This window comes from Anastrepha ludens, chromosome 4 (assembly GCF_028408465.1).
Source record: "Anastrepha ludens isolate Willacy chromosome 4, idAnaLude1.1, whole genome shotgun sequence".
NCBI classification, from domain to species: Eukaryota; Metazoa; Arthropoda; class Insecta; order Diptera; family Tephritidae; genus Anastrepha; species Anastrepha ludens.
The window spans coordinates 7,570,612-7,593,460 of NC_071500.1; the positions used below are offsets into that span (position 1 = coordinate 7,570,612).

The following is a 22,849-nucleotide window of genomic DNA, read 5'->3' on the forward strand; positions in this document are numbered from 1 at the left end:
ATATCGATTCTTTCGCTCTCGTTTGTTTTCAATACTATTAAAGGCGACATTGACTGCCCCTTTCTGCTACAGTGTATTAAATTTCTTACACCTCCCAGAATTCTTCTTCTTACTCTCCTATATAAATAAGTTTAATTCAAATTACGCTCGTAGTGCTCCCATTGAACATGCACTTCATGACTTTAATGAGGTCTGGAGCGCTAACTTGCTAGATTTCTCAATTTCTGAGAAGGAATTCTCTGTACTAACGAATTCGCTTTCCCTACAGGGTAACAGCATTGGGGATTTATACTGCACTGGTGGCCCCAGTTATACAGCCGTTGAGTAGAGAGAACTCGGCGCTTGTATTAAGAATTATTAGTTTACTCTCTTTTAAAATTTTAATTTATTAGCCGTGTCGTAGATCAGCTGTGACTTGCAAGTCATGAATTAGCGCCGTGAGTTGAACGTATTCTCACAGAGACATTATGAGAAGACACCGTACATTTGCACGGCATACATACGAAAGGCATATGTGCCTCGGTGTAAATGTAAAAATTTCACAAATATTTGTTCATAAGCACTTTACATATTCAAAAATTGTAAATCTTATTCTCTGTAATTCATCTGCGAAATATAATGAAAAAAACTTGCAAACAACAACTGACTTAATAAAGAGCAGCCCACTGGATCGTCATTATCAGTTTCGTCAAATATACTAATTTTTTTGCCAATTCTCGACTGATAACGCTTCGAATAGGCAAAAAACAGCAATAGACTTATTAAGTGTCAACGGCATAGTTGAAGCAATCAAATTCAACCGTCCGCGGTGCTGGCAAGTAGTCGGAATTCAAGCCAAGTTACATATTAAAATAGCGCCAAGGCGTATATTTCACATAGTACTTAAACCGGTTTTTTGAAAAAGTCAGCAAAGCAGCGGTTATCTCAAGATTTCTGATATTGTCCCACGATGGCCGATACATATTTTGTTGGTGTCGATGTTGGCACGGGCAGTGCCCGTGCAGCGCTAGTCAATCTGAAGGGTACAGTGCTGAAGCAGTGTGTGAAGGCGATAAAGACTTGGAATCCCGAAAACGATCACTACGAACAATCATCCGACGATATTTGGCGCTCTGTGTGCCATTGTGTGAAGGTAAGGCAAAACAGTGCTTAAAATATAAACAATAGTTATGTAAACATACACACACACGCATACATACAGCCGTGTTCAAAAATATAGTAGTGCAGCACCTCAACATATTCATATTAATTTTTCTATATGTTAAACATTACAAATTGAACTGGTTTTCATGTATTTCTAAGAATAGCATACAAAGAAGAGAATAGTGAAAAGATACCGTTAGTTTTCCATTGGTTTGTGTAATTTTTTGATGACTTTTGCGAAGTGCACCGAAAAGTGGCTGTTCATAAATATAGTAGTGGTTACATTAAAGGAAAAACAAAACTGAATAACTTCATTCAAAAATGATTTTTTGCGTTTGCATACTCAATACAGTCTAATATTTATGTGTATATCCTTTATTTTTAATAATGGCTTCGTATCAGCGGGGCATGGAATCGATAAGGTCTTGACAACGCTTCAAGGGTATTTGAGACCTTTCTTCCTGAACCACTTGGCTCGAGCTCAGCTTTGTTTGAAGAAGTTGCAGTTGCCACAACCCGTTTAACATCTCCCCATAAGTTTTCGTTCGTTCGGATTAAGATCTGGGGACTGAGGTGGCCACAGCATAAGATCGATCTTTTCGGAAGCAAACCAATCTTTCACAAGCTTGCTCGTTTGTTTCGGATCGTTGTCCTGTTGAAATGTCCATTTTATAGGCATTTCCCAACTGACATATGATAGCATTGTATTTTGTAATTTTTTTTTATTCCTTGATATCTCTTGTAATAGTTTGTGCATTAAATTATTTATATATGTAGTTATATGAAGAAATATCGCTCTTAATCAGAGCATAGGGCGGAAACCAACTCAGACCAACGTGAGCGATCTTGTGCAATTTTTCGAATTTCATGCCAGGAACATCTTGATTTTGTTGACGTGTGTTGATCGCATCCAAGTTGTTCGTGGCCGTCCGCTTCTTCTGGAGCCTTGTGGATTCCTTTCTAGGACCATCTTTGCGATGTCATTGTCTTCTTTGCGTAAGGTGTGCCAACGCCATTTCCTTTCTTTGATATCAGCTGTGATGGGCTTGCACATTGAAATATTTTCTATTTTGTAATATGGCTACATAAACATGTCTTTCCATAATGTCATTTATCATATGGATAGGGCCAACGCCATCGTAAGAAATGCAAGCCCATATCATTATACTTAGGTCACCGTGCTTAACTGTCTTCTTTGTGTACCTAGGATTACATTCGGTGTTTTGTGGACGTCGTACATACTGCCTAGAGCCTGTTTCACCAAATAAAACAATTTTGCTTTCGTCTGTCCACAATATGTGTCGCCCCTTTCCTGCGGGCCAGACCAGATGAGCATTTGCAAATCTGAGTCGTCCTTTCACATGCTTCCTGGTCAAAAGGAGTACTTTTCTAGGGCTTCTGGCATTTAGATTTTGCTCAATTAGACGACGACGACGGACTGTAACGTCACTGACCGAGATTGATTCAATTCATTTTTGATAACTTTAGATGATGCTGACGGCCTTATTTTGCTAAAGCACACAATGCGTCTATCTTCGACAGCGGTTGTTTGGCATTTTTTACCCCTATTTTCTGGCTTTTTTATAATGAATCGCAATAAATGTCATTGTAGGTGTGCAGCCAACAATATTTTCAATTTCCTTATACGTTTTGCCTTTTGCTCTTAGGTTAACTATCAAATCTCTTTTCTCAGCCGTGCAATTCTTTCCCTGTCCACTAGAATAAAAAATTGCTACAAACCCAATGAAAATACCAAAACATTGATTACTACATTACACTTACTATTGAAGCCTTTTGTTGTACTAATAACTTATTATAATTGGTTTGCAGCCGCTCACACCAAGCACTACAATAATTATGAACAGCCACTTTTCGGTGCATTTCGCAAAAGTCATCAAAAGCGTACACAAACCAATGCAAAACTAACGGGATCTAATCGCTCTTCTCTTCTTTGCATCTTATTCTTAGAACACAAATGAACACGTGTTCATTGAACACCGTTAAACATGTCGAAAAATGAATATGAATATTGTGAGGTGTTGCACTACTATATTTTCGAGCATAACTGTACATACATAGGTATGTCTGTAGGTGCATGTTTATATATGTAAATAAAATACAATAAAAGGATCGTCCGAGATGCAAAAGGGTCAAAATACTGCAATGGATGTGGAGAATTCAGTTCCGATAGAAATAAAAAATTAACTTCAAATTAAAAAAAATAAATTAATTAAATTGATTTTTCACTGTTATGAGTTGAATTATGTCGTCGTCAAATTAGTTTATGACCGCGCAGGGTACGAAGTGACATGTTTTTGAATTAATCGCGAAAAGTAATCAATAATGAAAAAAAGGAAATAGAAAAATGTTTTTCGGGAAAGTTTCTAAAACTTAAAAAAAGAAATACACAAAATGCAGTTTATTTACTTCACTCATGCGGCTAAAATTTCAAAAGAAAAAAAAAAAACAATTAACAAAATATTTAAGGTGCATTTTATTTGCTTGCCAAGCACCGAAAACATTATCGAAATGAGGATTCAATCGCCTTTAATGTGTTGTTGTTGTTGTAGCAGTATAAACACTCCCCATACATGCACGGGGAATGCTGCTGGAGTGACAGTCCTGGGCCCGATATGTAGTACATAAATCTGGCTCGTACCGGTAACGTAAAACCGATGGTCATGGAAATTTTTCGGCCAATTGAGTTCCCCTTAATAAGTTCCCGAAATGATTTAACGGCTATTCGGGTTAGAATAAAATTAAACCAAGGATGCTTTTAAAAAAAATGCGATTAAATGTGTCGTGGCCTGTCAACTACTGTTTTTTTTGTTTGTCGGTACAACCAGCAAGTGCAGCACTCAGACATTAATTAAGTCCATTGTACTACAGTTGAATTCTCTTGTAATTTTATTTAAATCTACCCGATCTCCGAAGAAATCTGAGTAGATCTTGTGGTGCCAAGGAGCCAGGATGGTCGCTTCTTAACACATCAGTGCCAAAGACCTCAAACCTGATTCGAGCGAAGGCGGGGCAGACGCACAGAAAGTTGTCCGCCGTCTCATCCTCTTCACAAGCTGGGCAGAGTGCACTGTCTGAGATGCCAAACCTTTCCATGTGCTTCGCCCACAGAAAGTTGCCCGTCATCAGTCCAACCAGCTGTCTGCACTCCCTTCTGCTTAATGACAGAAGGGTTTGCGACAGTCGATCGGACAGGACAGGTAACATCAGTTTAGTCCATCTGCAGCCTCTCTCAGCCTGCCAAGCTCGCTTGTGGGTTGTAGTTACCCATTTGCTAACCGTGGCTTTGATGGCCGCAGAAGGGAGTGCCAAAACGGGCTCTGGGCCTCAGAGCCCATTTAAGCTAAGGAGTAATAGGTCTCGTTTCCCACGATACCCACGTGTCCCGGGTCCCATGTTATCATCAGGCTGTTATGTCTACCGACATGGTTCAGCCTAGATTTACAGGACTCCACTACCCCTGACGTGGTTGGGGGGCTATCTAAGGCCATGAGCGCAGCTTGGCTGTCGCTGCAGACACATATAGATCTGCCTCTCCACCGGTTTTCCACAACAAAGTTCATCGCTTCTTGAACCGCATACACCGCCGCTTCGAACACAGATGGATGCATTCCAAGAGCAAAGTGCAGTTTTGTCCTGCTGGATTCCACGTAGACCCCAGAGGCGGAACCAAGCTCAGTCCTGAAGCCATCCACGAAAATGCGAAAACAGTGTTTGCCGGGCTCATTTTCAGAGTTTGACCACAACTGAGCCTCTGCCAGCAAAACACTGTATTTCTTTTCAAGTACGACTCTTGATGGCATGGAGTCAAGGGGCGTGGAGAGAATCGTTGGATCGAAGTCCATGACTTCTCTGTTTTCCAATGCCAGACAGGGGCCGTGCCTAGACTAAGTATATTAATTAGAAAATGAGCTAAGATTGTAAATTTACTACAATTTTAATTAAAAAACTCCAACTGAAAATTTCTACCTACATGTTTTTGACCCATAAAAAAATGCTACAAATTTTTTTGGGCGATAAGGAATGAAATCAACCTTTGTTAGAACTTTTCGATTAAGCCGATTGTGAAAGGTATCTATGTACATTATACTAATACATATGCAAGTACAAGGTGGGCCAAATACGGCCTACTAATGTTAAACGCAAATAACTTTTGCAATAATCATTTATTTTGGTTAATTGTTTTTATACATTGAATATATTTTATGGAAATTATGTATGAAATTTTACATCAGACAAATGTCCACTATTTTTCTCTATACAAAGATTGGCTACTTTTTAATGCGTTTTCCTTTACACCACCAAATGTTTCTGGTTGAAGGCACAGTATTTCGTCTCGAATATTTTGCTTCAGCTGTCTAATAGTCTCTGGTTTATTAAGATACACTTTGTCTTTTAAATATACCCACAAAAAGAAGTGAGGCGCTGTCAAATACGGCGAACGAGGTGGCCAAGGGAAATCTGAAATTATGGAAATCAGACGTTCGCCAAAAATTTCACGCAGCAGGTCCATAGTTTGACTAGCAGTATGCGCAGTTGCTCCATCTTGTTGAAACCACAAATGAGGATACTGCGCCGCCATTGGCCGCAAAAAGTTTTAAATCAATGTTCTGTAAGAAGCTCCTGAAATCAATTCCGGCGTTTCATCTTCATTTTCGAAGAAATGTGGACCGGTAACTCTAGTGGCCATAACACCGCACCAAACAGTACATTTAGATGGGTGCAGCTGAAGTTGGTGTGTTGCCCTTGGATTTTCAGAGCCCCACAATATACAGTTTTGTTTGGTGACATAACCATTTAAATGGAAATGCGCTTCATCCGATATTTACGCTGCGTTAAAACAATTGATCGTTAACAAGAATAGAAAAACTCGATAATTTGTGTTGTACTGTAGGGTTCCATAATAAATTTCCAACAATTCAATTATAACCTACAAAAAGAGAAAAATAAATATGTCAAAAAATAAAAAAGTTATTTGTGCATAACATTAGTAGGTCTTATTTGGCCCGCCCTGTAGATATGCAAATCCAGTTAGGTAGTTTGGTTAGTGTTTGCAGTGCTTGTTGAATTTTTGCCACCAATGTCTATAAAAATCGACTCATTAATTTTGTTTTCTTTTAATTTTCAAAAAAAAAATGCTTTTGTTATATGAAATATATACAGTGTTGGAAAAAATAATAGAAACGATGTGAATTTTTCTTTCTTTTGGGTATATTTCTTGCAAAATAATGTTTGCTGTTGAAGTTCATATCTTTTTATAAAGAAATAGTTTTATATATAACAATAGAGGTACTCAACTCTTGCTACATTTTTGTAAAAAAGAAATCATGAAGTTCATTTTATTGTCCTTGGAAAAAATAATAGAAACGACGTCCTTAAAGCTAATAAAAATAAGTATTTTTCTTTAAGATAATTAAACAAAACTTTTAAAATTGTAAACTAATTAATATTTGGTTGTTGCCCCATGGGCTTTAATGACTGCGGTGCAACGCCGGCTCATTGAGTCCACTAACTTGGCATAAACTGATGGGTTTATACTAAACCATTCTGCCTGGACTTTTTCCCACAAATCTGCTTTATTTTTTGCTTTATAGGCGGCAATTCTTTTCTTCAGAATGCGCCAAAGGTGCTCTATTGGATTCAAGTCCGGGGATTGTGAAGGCCATTGTACTAACTTTACATTGTTATCCTGGAACCATTTCTTCGCCAGTTTAGAGGAGTGTTTTGGGTCGTTATCTTGTTGAAACTCCCAAGTCAATAGCATTTCTTCTTTGGCATATGGAAGCATAACATTATTTAAAATATTTACGTAGTCCGCAGCGCACATCTTATCTTTAAGTAGTATATTACCACCTCCATGCTTCACGGTCTTCAACGTGTGCTTTGGATCGTATGCAGAGTTTTTAGGTCGTAACTACGTTTTACATGCACCTTGCCATCAGACCCAAACAAATTAATCTTTGTTTAATCTGACCATAATACGTTTTTACAATTTGCACGTAGTAGATGTTTCTTTGCAAACGATAATATGCAGGTTATGTTTTTTCTGCTAAGGTATGGTACTTTTCTTGCACTATAGGCCTTTAATCCCCCAGATATTAATCTATTTCGGATTGTTCGACTGCTTACTGGCGCTTGTAAAACATTTTTCAATTCTTCTGAGGATAAAAGTAGTTTTTTTTCGATTTTCGTATAAGCAGTTGGTCAAACTTCTTTGATGTTGCGCGCTTTCGTCCTCGTTTTTCCTCTGTAATTTTAAAATTAATCGCAGAAAACACCTTTTTTTTGAGCATTCCATTAAATCGGCAATCCGTGACATAGAAAGGCCATCACTTTTTAGTTTTTTTATAATTTCTCTTTCATTAACAGTACAGTGTTTACCACGTCCCATTCTGAATGCAATATTCATAAGATAAGAAATATTTTATGAACAAGACAATAATAAATATAATTTTTTACATACTTTTCCCACAAAATATCAAACAGTTTAAAAATAACAGTATATTATTAATTTTAACTGTAGCTATTTAAATTTTTCCGAAACGTTTCTATTTTTTTACCAACTAAAACACGCGGTTCTGCACCAAAAAGAATACTGAGCCTAAATATAATATTTTCGATTATGCACATAAAAACGAGTCAAAATAAAGTACCGTTTTCAAACAGTATTACACAGTGTGTATCTGCATAAATAGGTACATACTTACAAACTAAAAATTGTATATGAAATATGGAGTGATTGTCGTTTCTATTATTTTTTCCAACACTGTATATAAAATATAACAAATTAACATAAAATAAATGCAAATAAAACAACAAAATATTAAAATGAAAAAAGTTGCTAAAAAAATAAAATATTTTAAGATCTTAAATTTAAGTTATAATAAAAAATAAATTATATTTTAATTCATTTTAAATGAAAAAAGTTATGCAAGGCAAGTTGCGAAATAAATTTCCATCTGCATGCACATTTTGCCGACCCCTTAATAGAATCAGTTGCGTAATATTTCGAAATGCTCTTTTTTGCTGTCATTACAGGAAGTAACCTCAGATGCCGATAAGGCAAAAATACGTGCAATCTCTTTCGATGCCACTTGCTCCTTGGTCGTATTGGGTGCAAATGGAGAAGCGCTCACGGTGAGCAACACCTCTAGCAATGAGCAAAATATCATTCTCTGGATGGATCATCGCGCACATGCCGAAGCCGCTCTTATCAACGCAACAAAGCATGAGCTACTGCAATATGTCGGCGGCCAGGTATCGTTGGAGATGGAAATACCGAAGTTGCTATGGTTGAAGAAAAATATCAAAAATACCTGGAAGAATATTTGGCGCGTGTTTGACTTGCCTGATTTCCTAACATGGCGCAGCACAGGCGCTGATACGCGCTCACTTTGTTCGGCGGTCTGCAAATGGAATTACGATGCGATGAAAATGTGTTGGAGTGCAGAATTTTTGAAAAAAATTGACTTGGAAGACTTATGTAGAAATAATTTTGGAATAATTGGACAAAGCATTTGTGAGCCTGGCACGGCGGTGGGAGCAGGTTTGTAAAAAAAAGCGAAAAATGACGTTGCATACAATACTTTTCAATAAAATAACGATAATGTACAGGTTTAACGAAACAAGCAGCTGAAGAATTGTCGCTGCTGCCGGGCACAATTGTCGGCACATCGCTTATTGATGCTCATGCCGGCGCTCTGGGTATGTTCGGTTGTCGCGCCGTATTGAATGAACACGATAAACAGCTTGAGGCAGCGCTCGACAATCTGCAGGGCAAGTTGGCACTTATCTGTGGCACATCTACGTGCCACATGAGTCTAACTCGTGAACCCTGCATGGCACATGGCATTTGGGGCCCCTATCGGGGTGCAGTACTGCCGAAGTACTTTCTCAACGAAGGTGGACAAAGCGCTGCCGGTATATTGTTGGATTTTGTCGTCAAATCGCATCCACAATATACTGCCATACAGGCGAAATTGGGTCAAAATGAGTAAGGAAAATAAAAATAAAAAAAATGTTGCTATGATTTAGATGTGTTCTTATACTTCTTCATAGGCATATCTATACATATTTAAATAAGCTTTTGAAGAAGATGACCGAAGAGCGTAAATGTGAGGATATGTGCCAGCTGACAAAGGATCTACATGTTTGGCCAGAATTTCATGGCAATCGATCGCCTATCGCCGATCCGAATTTACGAGGAATGGTAAAATAATTTTAATTGTAAAGATAATATGAATTCTCAAAAGATAAATTTCAAGTGAAATTAAGTGTCCAGTTGCACAATCAGGCGAAGAAAAAAATGCCATATTAGGTCTGTTCATGTAAAAATTATCTAGTAACCTGCCCGTAACTTAAATTCCGAGAATTCTCTCTCAAAGAGAAAAATATCAAAAAAAAAAAAAAAATTGAACGCAAAACCAGTAACAATTTGCAAGTTTGACGAACAGCTGATTAAATTGTTGACAGCAAAAATTACAAAAATTAAAAATTTGTTCACTTGAGCTATCTTGCATTAAATTAAAAAAAAAATCAAGCAAATAAAACACTCTAAGGAGTAGGAGCTGAAATAGTGGGGCCTACAGCACACAAATTCCTAACACTAAGTACAGATGCCACGATTTTCCATGCGGAGCTCTTCGTCATAATGGAAACAACAGTGGAAATCATATCCAAAAGAGGGTGCGAGAAAGTAAAAATTAAAATACTTTCGGACAGCCAATCGGTTCTCAAAGCCTTGAATAGCTTCACATTCAAGTCAAAAGTTCTAAAAGAGTATAACAATGCACTCAACAAACTGGCTCTCTCATAATCGGGTCTCACTGATTTGGCTACCAGGACATGAGGGACACGAAGGAAACGAGAAGGCAGATTTTTATGAAAAAAAGGTCAAAAGGGCTATTTATTGGACCAACCCCATTTTTCGGCTTTAACAAATGGTATACAATAAAAAATAATGATATAAAACAGGAAACCAAAAAATGGATCCAAACTAAAATCAGGGAACGCTGGAATGGCACAAGCGGCCTTAATCTCTCCAAAAAGTTGTTGAATTTCAATGCTAACAGAGCAAAATCTGCTGTACCCCTAGATAAAAAGGGCCTCAGATTACTCTGTGGAGCTCTTACAGGTCACTTTACCTGTAATAAACTGTAACTTTAACAGAAGGGCTACAATAGGGTTATCTAGTACAAGATTATGCAGGTTCTGCTGTGATGAAGAGGAGTCTATGGCACACTTAATCATCAACTGTGAGGCTCGTACCTAATAGAGGAGGAAGACCTACACGTTCCCACGACAGTCGGTTCTACGTAACCGGAACGACCCGGATTTATATCCGGCCAAAGACTGTCACTTCAGCAGCATTCCTCGTATATGCACGGGTAATGTTTATGCTGCTACAACAATCACCTACAACTGCTCCCTCCCAAGGAGCTGGTTCGATTCCTCGGTATACTAAATAATTGCAATTAAGTAATTAGGGGCGCACAATAGATCAATCTGGTCGCAGTGCATAAAGGCCTTAGCCTAACCCGTACAATCATTACCATTACCAAATAAAATGCAAAATAACGAGCTTCGAAATCACAACATTTCATTTTATGTACAATAATTTTTTCTATTTCATCATCGCTGTCAGATGAAGAACATTCCATTAGCAATTGCAATTCGCAAATTCTAATTCGTGTTTATTTTTACTTTGCGATCAGCTGCTTCTCTCACTTGCAAATTCTTACAAGTAAAAATTTATCCAATAAAAACTTGCACCTTCCCCGCAAAATGAAATGTCATTTTGCTCTCTCATTTTCCCTACTTTGCAGGTTTTTTTTTGGGTACATGAACACCAAAACGTGATAATTTGTAACAATTCTTGCAAACTATAAGGTGATTTTTTAAGAACTATAGGATATTTTTTCAAAAAAAACACACGTAAAAAACAGAAAAATGAATGAACGGTTTATTCAAATCGATAGTACAGTCCATATAATTTAATGTTTGAAGATTATTTCCAATTTTGGCCTACTCTTTCCAAAGTTTCGGCCGGTATCTCACATATAAATGCTTTAATGTTGTCTTCCAATGCGTTAATTGAAGCAGGTTTGTCTGAATTGTCTGAATAGACATGAGCTTTAACATAGCCCCACAAAAAATAATCTAAAGGCGTTATATCGCACGAACTGAGTGGCCAATTGACAGGTCCCGAACGTGAAATAAAATGTTCCCCGAACTCGCCTCTCAACAAGTCCATTGTTACGCGTGCTGTGTGGCATGTGGCACCGTCTTGCTACAATCACATGTCATGCAAGTCAAGCTCTTGCATTTTGGGCAAAAAGAAGTTGGATATCATTTCACGACAGCGCTCACCATTCACAGTTACGTTACGATTCGCAGCATCTTTGAAGAAGTACGGTCCAATGATACCTCCAGCCCATAAACCGCACCAAACAGTGACCTTTTCTGGATACATTGGTAGCTTTTGCAATTCTTCTGGCTGATCTTCACTCCAAAATCGACAATTCTGCTTATTTACGTACCCATTGATCCAAAAATGAGCTTCGTCGCTGAACACAATTTTTCGATAAAAAAGTGGATCTTAAACTTTCTTAACAGAACAAGCATTTTTATAATAAAATTCAAGATTTGCAAGCGTTGTTCGTTTGTAAGACGATTCATGGTTAAATTATAGACCAAACTGAAGATGTTTGACAGTGAAACAAAACACGAAACGTGCGTCAGCTGGTTAAACCAACTGTTTAAAAAGATAATAGCTAAAAAATCACCCTATATTTGCTTCATGAACATACCTATTATAATTGGCCCATAAATCCTTTCCAATACGTTATATTTCATTTAAACAGTTCATAAATCATTCACATTTCATTCTTTCAGATCACGGGCCTCAACATGAATGACGATGAAGAGGCGTTGGCCCTTCTGTACTTGGCATTTGTACAAGCGTTAGCAGTGAGTAACATCATAATTTATTGATAAACATTGCGGCACTTCAGTCTCATACATGCAAAATATATTTTATTATCAAATCGTTCACAGTATGGCACCCGTCATATCATTGATAATCTCGTTGAGAAGCACAAACGTGTGCCTTATAGTAGTATGCTGTTTTGCGGTGGCCTCGCTAAGAATAATGTGTATGTGCAAGCGCATGCAGATATCTGCCAACTCCCGGCTGTGATACCGGACGAGCAAGAAATGGTATTGGTCGGTGCCGCAATGTTGGGAGCTTGCGCTGCGAAGGCTTTTGAGAGTTTAGAGGTGAGCTCTACTACTTAGTTTTGTATGAAAAATCAAACTTAGTTATTATATAAAATGCAATTTCTACTTGTAATTCAAAGGCAACCTCCAAAGCAATGGGCGGCAATGGCGTGCTACTGAAACCGAAAAGTTCCACTAAAGATTTTCACAATCGCAAATATCGTGTTTTCCTGCAATTACTAGAGGATCAACGAAAATACAAGAGTATAATGGAAATGGAATGCTCTTGTACATCTATTGTTTGACAATTTATTAGTGTTAAATAATTATCTGATGATACATTATTGAATGCGTTTTCGTGACTTTTTTTATTTTTCTACGTCCTTTTGAATTCTACTATATTTTTACATAAATTAAATGTAGTTGACTAATGATATACATTTTATGAAATTAACAGATTTTCGTCGTGATGTAGTTTCGTGATATACAGAGTTCGTCTATATTTCACGCATAAATTCCAACATCCAAAAATGAACTTTTCCAAATTAATATTAATTATTAAGCGATAAAAGCGGCTGCTTTTGTTGTGATCTTACCGCGACATACGGGACATGAAACTCGTATCTTTTCGGAGCAGTCTTCGCAGAGGCAAACATGCCCACAGGGCAGAATTATAACCTGAAATAAAGGATAAAACATAATTTGTAATTTATGTCTCAAATATACTAAGATAGAATTTTTTCTCTATTATTAATTATTATTATGTAATGATACATTCTCATGTTGATTGTTTGGTTTACTAGATTCTACATAACGGTACTGCATTATAAGCTTCCAAATTAACCAGTCGCAAGAATCATAGCTGTTGTATATATGTATCTAATTATTAAAAGTATAAATATTTAATTTCTATTTAAAGCAACATAGGAAACTAAGCAATGACATACATTCTGTCAAAAAAGTACCGGGAATTGTTTAATAAAACGCAAAATAATTGTTTAATCATCGAAATTTATTTTGTCGCCTTCAAAGTAGGCTCCATTCGAAGCAATACACATGTGTCAACGATTAGACCAGCTATCAAAGCACCTTTTAAATGCGTTTGAAGAGATCTTCTTCAGCTCCTTCAGCGCATTCTCCTTAATGGCTTCTGTCGACTCGAAGCGGCGTGCGCGGAGCGGCAATTTAAGTTTTCGGAAAAGGAAAAAGTCACAGGGGGCTAAATCCGGTAAATACGGTGGTTTTTTGATGATATTTGTCGAGTTTTGCTCAAAAAAGCGTTCACAATAAGAGCCTTGTGGGACGGTGCGTTATAATGATTCATGACTTTTCCACACATTGGCCAGTTTCCTACGCTCATTCTCTCCCAATTCTCGCATAGCTTTCAAATAATGTTATTTATTTACCGTATAACCATTTGAAAAGAACTCCGAGTGCACAACACCATGACAATCAAAGAAAACGACTTCACTTTCACTTTTGACCGACTTTGACGTGGTTTTTGGGGTTTCGGCTCATATGGATAGCCACCTGTTGACTGGTTTGCATGTTAAACTCTTATAGCCACGTCTCATCACCTTTGTTGTTGTTGTTGTTCTTTTAGTAGTAATACAAGCCCTGTTAGTGTATCATCGGTCGTCTTCGTCTAGCTCATCTCAAGGTAGGCCCAGGAAGCATGCTGTTTCGACAGGTTGGGTCCAGAGAGAGAGAGAGGGGTGTTAGATGAGTGCGTTTTAAGGGGCATGGATTGTAGTACAATGATCTCCTGACTGAGCGCTTGGACTTGCCTAGCCCCCCACATATCGAAATCTAAGTGGCATGAGAAAAGGTGGTTAGAGTTGTGCGGGGTGCCTTGACATGCAGGACATATGTTTGGTATGTCAGGGTCAATTCTGGATAAATAAGAGTTTTACCAGCTACAATATCCAGATCGTAATTGTGCCAGTGTTACGCGGGTCTCACGGGGAAGCTGGAGCTCTTTATCTGCAATAGGTGGTGGTTGGTCTCCGATGACGGCATTCGGTGGTCGGGAGCTTAAGAAGGTGGTGACGGTCTCCCGGTGAATGTGGTTTATTGTCTCTCTAAAAACTGTCTGGTCCAGTAAATGTTTTTTAGTTTTGTCCTGGATCTCGTCACCATTCCTATGGCAGCCCGTTCTAAGTTACCGGAATGACTCGGGTTTTTTTCGACCAAGGGCTGCCGCTCCAGTAAACTAGCCCTGTCTAGAGAACCAGTTTTGAAAGAAATTCAACTCTCTAGGAACAAGTCCAGCAGCCACGCATCTCATGCCCAATTGATGGTGTAAAATGTTGCGAATCGATTCGTGAGGCACATTAAGGTCACGAGCTACCTCCCTCAAACTTAAAGGATGGTTTCCTAGCACTATTTCCTTGACTTTGTAGACGTTTTCATCCGTTGAAGACGTTGATGGGTGACCAGATCGGGGCAAATCCTCCACGACATTCCGGCCCTATGCAAAGGCCTTATACCACACGTAGACCCGTGTTTTTAATAAAGCACACTTGCCATAGGCTTTCTGCAACATTTTCAACGACTCGGCACACGAAATCTCGTTCAAAATACAAAATTTAAGATAAATTCTTTGTTCGTTATTTTTATCCATAGTGAAAATCGCAGAGCACATCTGCAGTTGACTGATATAATTAACAAGCTAATTGACAGAATACGCTCAAACTCTGCGACACTATAGAGGACAGTTGTACCAATGTTCCAGCAAAAACAATTTAGACATATGTGTAACGCGCGCTTTTTAAATGAACACTTGCCGATATTTTTTTGGCAGAATATACTTTTCTCAAAAACGTCAGAAAATTTCCGTGGTGCCAATATCTGCATGACTTTCAATTCCAATATATCTCCTAAGTTTAATTTTTAAGTACAAAATATTTTAGTCTCTTAAGAGTCAAAAAGAAATCCAAAAATATAATCTTTACATGCAACTTGTTGGGTAAATATATGTAAATACATACATACATAAACTGTAAAACAATTCCCACTGGCTTTTTCCCGTCTTGCCCCATACAAATGGTAGCGTGAGATTTTTGCTTACCTCTTTTGGATTCGTTGAACACACTACACACAATTGTTCTGTGGTAAGATTTAGTGGCCGTGTACGTGCGCGTCTTTCACGCCGTTCCTTTTTCAACGTTTCTTTGATTTTACGCTCATCACGTTCTTGTTTCTTTTTGTTATAGAATTTACGAACCATGATTCCAACTAAAACAGCCGATATTGTGCCACAGACAAAGATTTTAACTCTGGTTTAGTAAGAAGAAAACATAGAAATCTTTACTGATTATTTATATATATATATGTAAGTATGCCTTTACTTCCACACTTACAGCATAGACGATTTGGCCTCTTCGAATTTCTTAATTAACGTAGATTTGGTAGCGGTTGTCAAAAAGAGGGGACCTACTGGTGACGGTTGCAAACGCAACATTTTGCCATCCAATTCCAACTCCCCTATGGCTGTGATGAAGCTACCATCGCGCAGCACTTCTTCAGTAGTTTGCAAACCCTTCTGGCGCACACCAGAAAAGAAGCCGAACACATGATCGAAAAAGGAAAGCGAGGAAGGTTCATAGTTATCATATACTACGTCCATATCTAGCACGGCAGCGCTGAGTGCGTCGATGATTTCCACACTACTCTCATTGTTGCGCAATTCAAAAGGCATCTCATTCGATGATACATGAATGAGTTTCCGTTGTTCCGTCCAGAAGCCGGCAAAGCCGCGTGTTACACGGTGTTCACTATACACAAAATGACAAAAATTAAATTCATTATAGTAATTTAAAGATTTATTTAACTCACCTCAGTTTTATCACTTGCAAGACACCAGTGACGGATGGCGACATAACACTGCGCATCGGCACACCGATTGGTGTGACAGTGCCTCGGACAACAGCATAAGGTATCTTCTTGTCCTTTTGTGAGGCTACATAGCTCTTCAGATCGCCATCGATAGCAAGTTGTGGGGCTGCCTGGGATTGAGAAGTATAATGCACATGTAATCAGTGTGTAATTTGATACTTCGCCATCAGCTGCTGGCACTCTGAATTCACCTTGAGGCAGTTGACATTCTTTTTGTAGCTCACATATTCTCTTACACACAAACCTAAGATTAGTAAATCAACACCAAGCGCAATAGATTCGTGTAGAAATTCCATGATCGCTACACCCAAATATATTTTTCAGAACAAGTCGAACGCTATTTACATTTTTCTGGAGTCGTGAATAAAATTGGTATGAATAAAATGTAAAGTGTGGGAAATGATAAATGAGCTCAAAAACGAATTGTCAAAAAGAAATGGTGCCAATTGAAGGTGTTGCCAAACTCACAAACAAAATGTTATAATTTTTTTAAAAAGAGATATTTCACTTCCGCTCTAACTGTTAATGATTTTAAGGGGATATTTACAGTTACAATTTTCAAAAAATCGATTCTTTTTATTTCAATGTACTTAATGTATAAATATTTAAGAATACACACAGAAAATTCGATTAATTACTAGATTTAACATTACTTTAAAGAAATCTGTTTGGTTTTTTAATTTCAGAGGATCCAGTTCAAAGATATAGTGGTCACCGCAAAACGTCTTTTTTTGTGAGGAGTTCCCGGAGATCAGCTGTAGCTTCTTTCCAATACTCACTGAATACCAACACCAGTGTTCATAGCATCTATAGTGACTTCAGTAAAGCGTTCGATCGAGTTGGCCATGACATCTTGCTATGCAAGCTCAGGAAATATGGCGTCTGCGACAAAGCATTAGACTGGCTTAGATCATATCTAGCTGGTAGACACCTGCAGGTCAAAGTGGATGGCCACCCATCCAATGAATATGCGGCTAACTCTGGTGTCCCGCAAAGTGCTCACTTCGTTCCGATTCTTTTCAGCATATTCGTGAATGATATTCGTAATGACTTCAACTCGGAATACCTACTCTTTGCAGACGATCTTAAAGTTTATCGATCAATCACTAGTCATCTACTACAAAAGGACGTCGATACTGAGAGATTATCTGGTGTACAAGGAACAAACTGGATCTAAACTTTAAAAAAGTGTGCTCTGATGCCCTTCTCGATATCGCGCACACCCTTACCTGCAGTGTACACATTCAATGGTGATAAAATAAGGAAGGTGGATGACATCAAAGTACTCAGTGTCACGATTGACACCAAACTTACTTTCGACAAGCACATAGACGGAATAACTCAGAGAGCTTTTAAGATACTCGGATTTATAACTAGGAATAGTAAGGACTTCAAAAACCTCTACTCCCTGATTTGTCTTTTCAAAACTCTAGTTTTTCCAATACTGGAGTATGGATCCATAATCTGGTCTCCATACACTGAAGCAGGCATTACTAGAATTGAAAGAGTGCACCGTAAGTTCTGCAAGTCCTTAGCCTTCAGGCATTCATCATCAACCGTTTTAGCCACAGAAGATATCCACATTCGGTACAACATCAACAGTCTGCGGGCTCGCCGTCGCATAACTAATCTGGCGTTCTTCTATAAAGTGGTAAATGGTATTATTGATGCCCCGGAAGTACGCAGCTCCTTCGAGCTTGCCCCGGCTGGTCTCACTCTTAGGAATAGTCGTCTACTGAAAACAGTCGCTACCTACAAAAGCTACGTCTATCACGGCCCGTAAAAATAAATTAGCCATCAGCGTCAACTCACTTCATTGTGTTCTCGATGTCTATGGTGGAACCTACGATACTTTTCTATCATCCTATAGTAATACCCTGATTTTTCTCAAGAACCTTCTGTTCCAAAACCTTTATCATTGTATTTCTTACCAGCGCTCTATAAATTCTGATTCTGTACTCTCTTTTATATTTGCACCTTCTGCTCAAATATGAACGAGACGTTATCAATAAAACGGTCCGCGGATGACATATGGCAAAAATAAATTTTTTGTTTTTTGGTAGGACTGTTATAAGCTTACATGGCAAATTTCTGCGTGATATGTCACATAGTTTGTTTTCTGTGCTACTGTAAACAAGTCAAGCTCGAGTGTGTTCTTCGAATTTAACGATGGAAATTCAAGTTGAACAAAGAATTTGTTTGAAATTTTGTTATTCCAACAAAATTTCGGCTTCAGACGCCTTAAAAATGTTGCAGACAACCTATGGGGACTCTGCTCTATCGCGTGCACGTGTTTTCCAGTGGTACAAATCGTTCAAAGAGGGCCGTACATCAACCCAAAAAACCACGCCAAAGTCGCTCAAAAAATAAGGTTATGCTGACTGTTTTTTTCGATTACGAAGGTGTGGTGCACTCCGATTGCCGATTGGCGTTTGTTTTAATAAAATAAAAAAATAAAATAAAAATATTTACTAGTACTAAGTCTTAAAATACAGTTGAAAGATAACATAATATGTGTACAAATTTTTAGATCAATAAATTTAAAAGTTTTTTCAGAAGAAATTCGGGAAAATTCGTTTTTTTTCGCCCTTCTAACTGTATATTACCCCTTAATAAAGGCAGTGTGTGTAATTCAGACTGTTTCGCGGTATATACCAACATTAGATCTTGGGTTCATTTCCCTGTGGGGATATAACACATAAAGAAAATATTTTTGTGAAGTTTTCACCGCCCGGCAGATAATGGAAAATCTCCGAGTGTATTTCCGACACGAAAAAACGTTGCATACAAAACAAGGCGAATCTATCTATCTATCCTTTTATCCAAAGGCAGCTTCTAATTCAATCAGGCACGCACATGTCCAATATTTTTTATGTCAGTTCCAATTGATTTATGAAACGAGACAGTGAATTGCTTGAGTGTTAGAATGTTTGCATTTAAAACCAAACTGTTTTTCGCTTAAAAGTTGAAATTTCTATACCAAATTTGTTTATATTGATATTTATGAGATCTTCATATACTTCGCTGATATTAGGGAGAAGACTTATGGGGCGAAAATTATTTATAACAGTGGCATCTTTGTCTCTTTTGGCCTTTATTCATTTTTGGCGGAAATAAGCGCTATTCAACATATTATTAAACTATGAGCAATATTCTAACTTCATTGTGCACATTTTTTAAAACAATATTAAGTATGTTATCCAGGCCAGACGATAGTTTTGCTGAAGATGTACACACTATGAATTTGTGGAGAAATAATTTGGATCCTCTCTTCACCTCGGCTGTGAACTATCCCAGGTCCGTCGAAGAAGGTGTAATATTAAAAGCTTGTCATCTTGGAATCCGATATGTAATGAAGACGTGATTCTGAACAAGTCTTCCCATTACCGTATATAAGTCAGGGACTAATAGGAAGTAGTGGACATATGTAGCTACAAATTTGGCAGAATGTTTTACTCATAGTGAGCCCTTGTTGATGTAATAGCAGAAAGATTCCATTTTGGTGTTAGAGGAATGCTGCTGAAGTTGCAGATCTTGGCTGGATGTAAATCTAGGTTGTTCCAGCAACGCAGAACACACAGTTGTTGCTTTGCTTTTGCTTTAACATTATATAAATAACACTTGCCACAAAGTTTGGAAAATATAACTAAAGTGACATCCCTTTGCTGAATGTTAATCCGTATTGCCGACACGACTATCATGGGAACGAATTACTCTACTTATTTTTTTGTAGCAGCTTACTAAATCCTCTCAGGGCAATGTAGTTACCGGTCATTTTCTTCTTGCTGTTTCGACAAGTTGGGTCAACCTAAAGCCCATCAATCTTTTCAATTACATCAACAGCTCTGGTTGGCTGCACATATCTGCCCGTTGGAGGTCTCAAAATGGTATCAAGGCTACTCGGGAGGTGCCAGAGTGGTGCTTCAACCATTTCACCTACCTAGATTTTTTTTTAAGTATTTTATTAAAGTATTTTTTGGTATCAATAGGTTTTGTTTTTATCGAATTTCTCAACAATTAGGTATTTATGAGTGACACCTGCTCTTCGTTGCTTTTCATTGAGGTCAAATAGCTGCCAAAGCAGCCTGGGGCATTTGCGACGTGTATGGAAAAAGTGTCATAAACGAGTCTACAGCCCGAAAATAGTTTGCAAATTTCAAAAATGGCGACTTTGACGTCGAAGACAGGTGCCACAACGGAAGGCCTTCTCAAATTACTTTTGAAGGAGTCCGGTCGCCAAACCAGTCGTGTATTGGCGGGAAAAAATGGAGTGCGATCATAAAACGATTCTCAATCACCTTCATTCAATGGGATTTACCGAAAAATTGGAAGTCTGGGTGGCCCACGAGCTCAACGAAAAAAACAGAGAAAGTCGCCTTCAAATTACTTCTTAGTATCTCGTCCGCTATCGAGCAACACGCAATTATAAACAGCGCTTTTAGTACCGAATCGTCACGGGAAATAAGAAACGGTGCCTATACATCAATAAGAAGGAAAGAAAAGAGTGAGTGGCTATAAATTACGCCAAAGCCGAGAGTCAAGCCGGATCTTCATCCAAAGAAGATCACGATATGTTCTGGGTGGGACTGGGAGTGCATGGTGCGCTGGGAAATGCTCGAAAAGAATGTCACGGTCATCAAGGCGCTCTACATTGCCCAGCTACACCGCGTGGATGAGGCTATTCGACTGAAAATACCTGATCGACATGGTCAAACGATACTCCATCACGACAACGCCAGGCCCCATGTCGCACAAGTCATGAAAGCCGCACTCCAAGAGCACGAATGGAAGGTACGTCAGCATCCGCCGTATTCTCCGGATCTTGCACCGATCGCTTATCATCCTTTCCGCTCTACCGCTCCCTGTCAAACCATATTAAGGGCGTTACCTTCGATAACAAAGAGGCCCTTAAAAACTGGCTCAAAATCTTTGACGCCAGACAAGGTAATTTTTGGCAGAACGGCATCAACAAATTGGTCGGAAGGAGGGAAGAGGTTGTAAACAGCAAGGGCTAACATATAATTGACTACCTAACTCTAAATTGACTATCGGTAAAAGACGCTACGAACTTATTCCCCAACCTAATAGGAAGAGGAGCTCGGCCAAACACCCAAAAAGGGGTGTAAGCGCTAATTACATAATATTTGCATTTAATATATGTTTAGGCAAATTTTTAATTCCCTGCTCAAAAAATTGTTTGTCCTTGGAGCCAAAATACGCTTCGATATCGCTTTTTATAGCTTCTTTTGAGGAGTAGTTCTTGTTACTCACATGGGATTGAAGTCCACGGAAAGAGTGATAATCACAAGGTGCAATATCCGGAGAGTATGGTTGATGCGGCATTAGCTCCCATCCGAGCTCGTTCAGCTTGCCTAATATTTGCCTTGCGGTATGAGGTCTTGCGTTGTCGTGGTGAAACAAAACTTCGCGTCTATTCACTAAAGACGCTCGATTTTCGTTAAGTGCCTCATTCAGGTTTGATAGCTGATGGGAATAATAATCAGCAGTTATTGTGTGGTTTGGTTCCAGAAGTTCACAATAAACAATACCGGCCATGTCCCACCAAATAGATAGGGTAATCTTCTTGGGGTGAAGGCCATCTCTAGGGTTTGGTTCTGATGTTTCATCTTTATCTAACCATTGGATTATTGTAGAGGATTATTGTAGAGGACCCATTTTTCATCACCAGTAACGATACGGTTCGAAAAACTTTCATTTTCAAGCCGTTGCAGCAGCTGAGAACACACATTCACTGTCTGCTGAAGGTTGGCGACGGAAAGTCTATGCGGAACCCATTTTCCCAGCTTTGAAACCTTTCCCAACTGAACCAGGTGCTTGTGAACTGTTCCATGCGATGAATTTAACCTCTGAGCTATCATATCGACTGCCAAATTTGGCTCAGCTTCCACACTTTTATACATTTTTGCACCTTACTTTGAAAGAACTCCGATTTGATTCGATTTCTTGAGTTACAACGAAATAGTATCATAAATACATATAAAAATCACATTTGAAAAAATTACGAGGCAAAAAGCACTTCAAAATTTTCTGTACCAAAATACAACCAACGAATGGGTTAATGGGCTGTAGATTTTTAGAGAATTTTAGAAATTATTTGCTTTGTGCAAATATTTGTGTTTGCGCTTTTTGCATTTCTACCACTTTGAATTTATCGTTAAACGCTTGAAAGCGAAATATATGACCATTTGAATATCGCCGATAAAAAATGTCTTGTTTATAAAACAAAGTAAAAATACATATTTCACAAAGTAAATACTGGCAACTATTTGATGTTTACACGACATTCAGATCTATCTCGAAACTTTTGGTAACTAATTTGGCCAAAACAAACATTTACTTTGTCAAATTTATTAGATTTCTCACACCGCTTCCAGAGTCTGCTGATAGCGCTTACTAGTTTCAACATCTAAGAGCATAATGATTCAGATATGTATGTATGTATGTATGTACGTATGTATGTATGTATGATATATATATGTATGTATGCATGTGTGTGTGTGTTTGTGGCGCTCCTATCTGAATCAGAATAAGATGACACACGCTTTTATTTGGG

General features: G+C 38.3%; 2 protein-coding genes across 2 annotated transcripts; one reads left to right on the top strand and one right to left on the bottom strand.

Moving 5' to 3' along the window:
* Nucleotides 1-423: 423 nt before the first annotated feature.
* On the top strand, nucleotides 424-13,380 carry LOC128860017 (FGGY carbohydrate kinase domain-containing protein). Its single transcript, XM_054097228.1, has 7 exons — nucleotides 424-1,132; nucleotides 8,200-8,707; nucleotides 8,776-9,154; nucleotides 9,220-9,370; nucleotides 12,055-12,129; nucleotides 12,217-12,438; nucleotides 12,519-13,380. Exons 1-7 carry the CDS (start codon nucleotides 950-952, stop codon nucleotides 12,681-12,683), a joined length of 1,683 nt encoding a protein of 560 aa, XP_053953203.1. The 5' UTR covers nucleotides 424-949; the 3' UTR covers nucleotides 12,684-13,380.
* On the bottom strand, nucleotides 12,728-16,665 carry LOC128860018 (mitochondrial E3 ubiquitin protein ligase 1). The gene is made up of 5 exons (XM_054097229.1): nucleotides 16,467-16,665; nucleotides 16,216-16,385; nucleotides 15,741-16,154; nucleotides 15,449-15,656; nucleotides 12,728-13,056 (listed from the first exon to the last, which is right to left on the bottom strand). The coding sequence occupies exons 1-5, from the start codon at nucleotides 16,569-16,571 to the stop codon at nucleotides 12,937-12,939; spliced, it is 1,017 nt and encodes a 338-aa protein (XP_053953204.1). The 5' UTR covers nucleotides 16,572-16,665; the 3' UTR covers nucleotides 12,728-12,936.
* Between the last annotated feature and the right edge of the window lie 6,184 nt (nucleotides 16,666-22,849).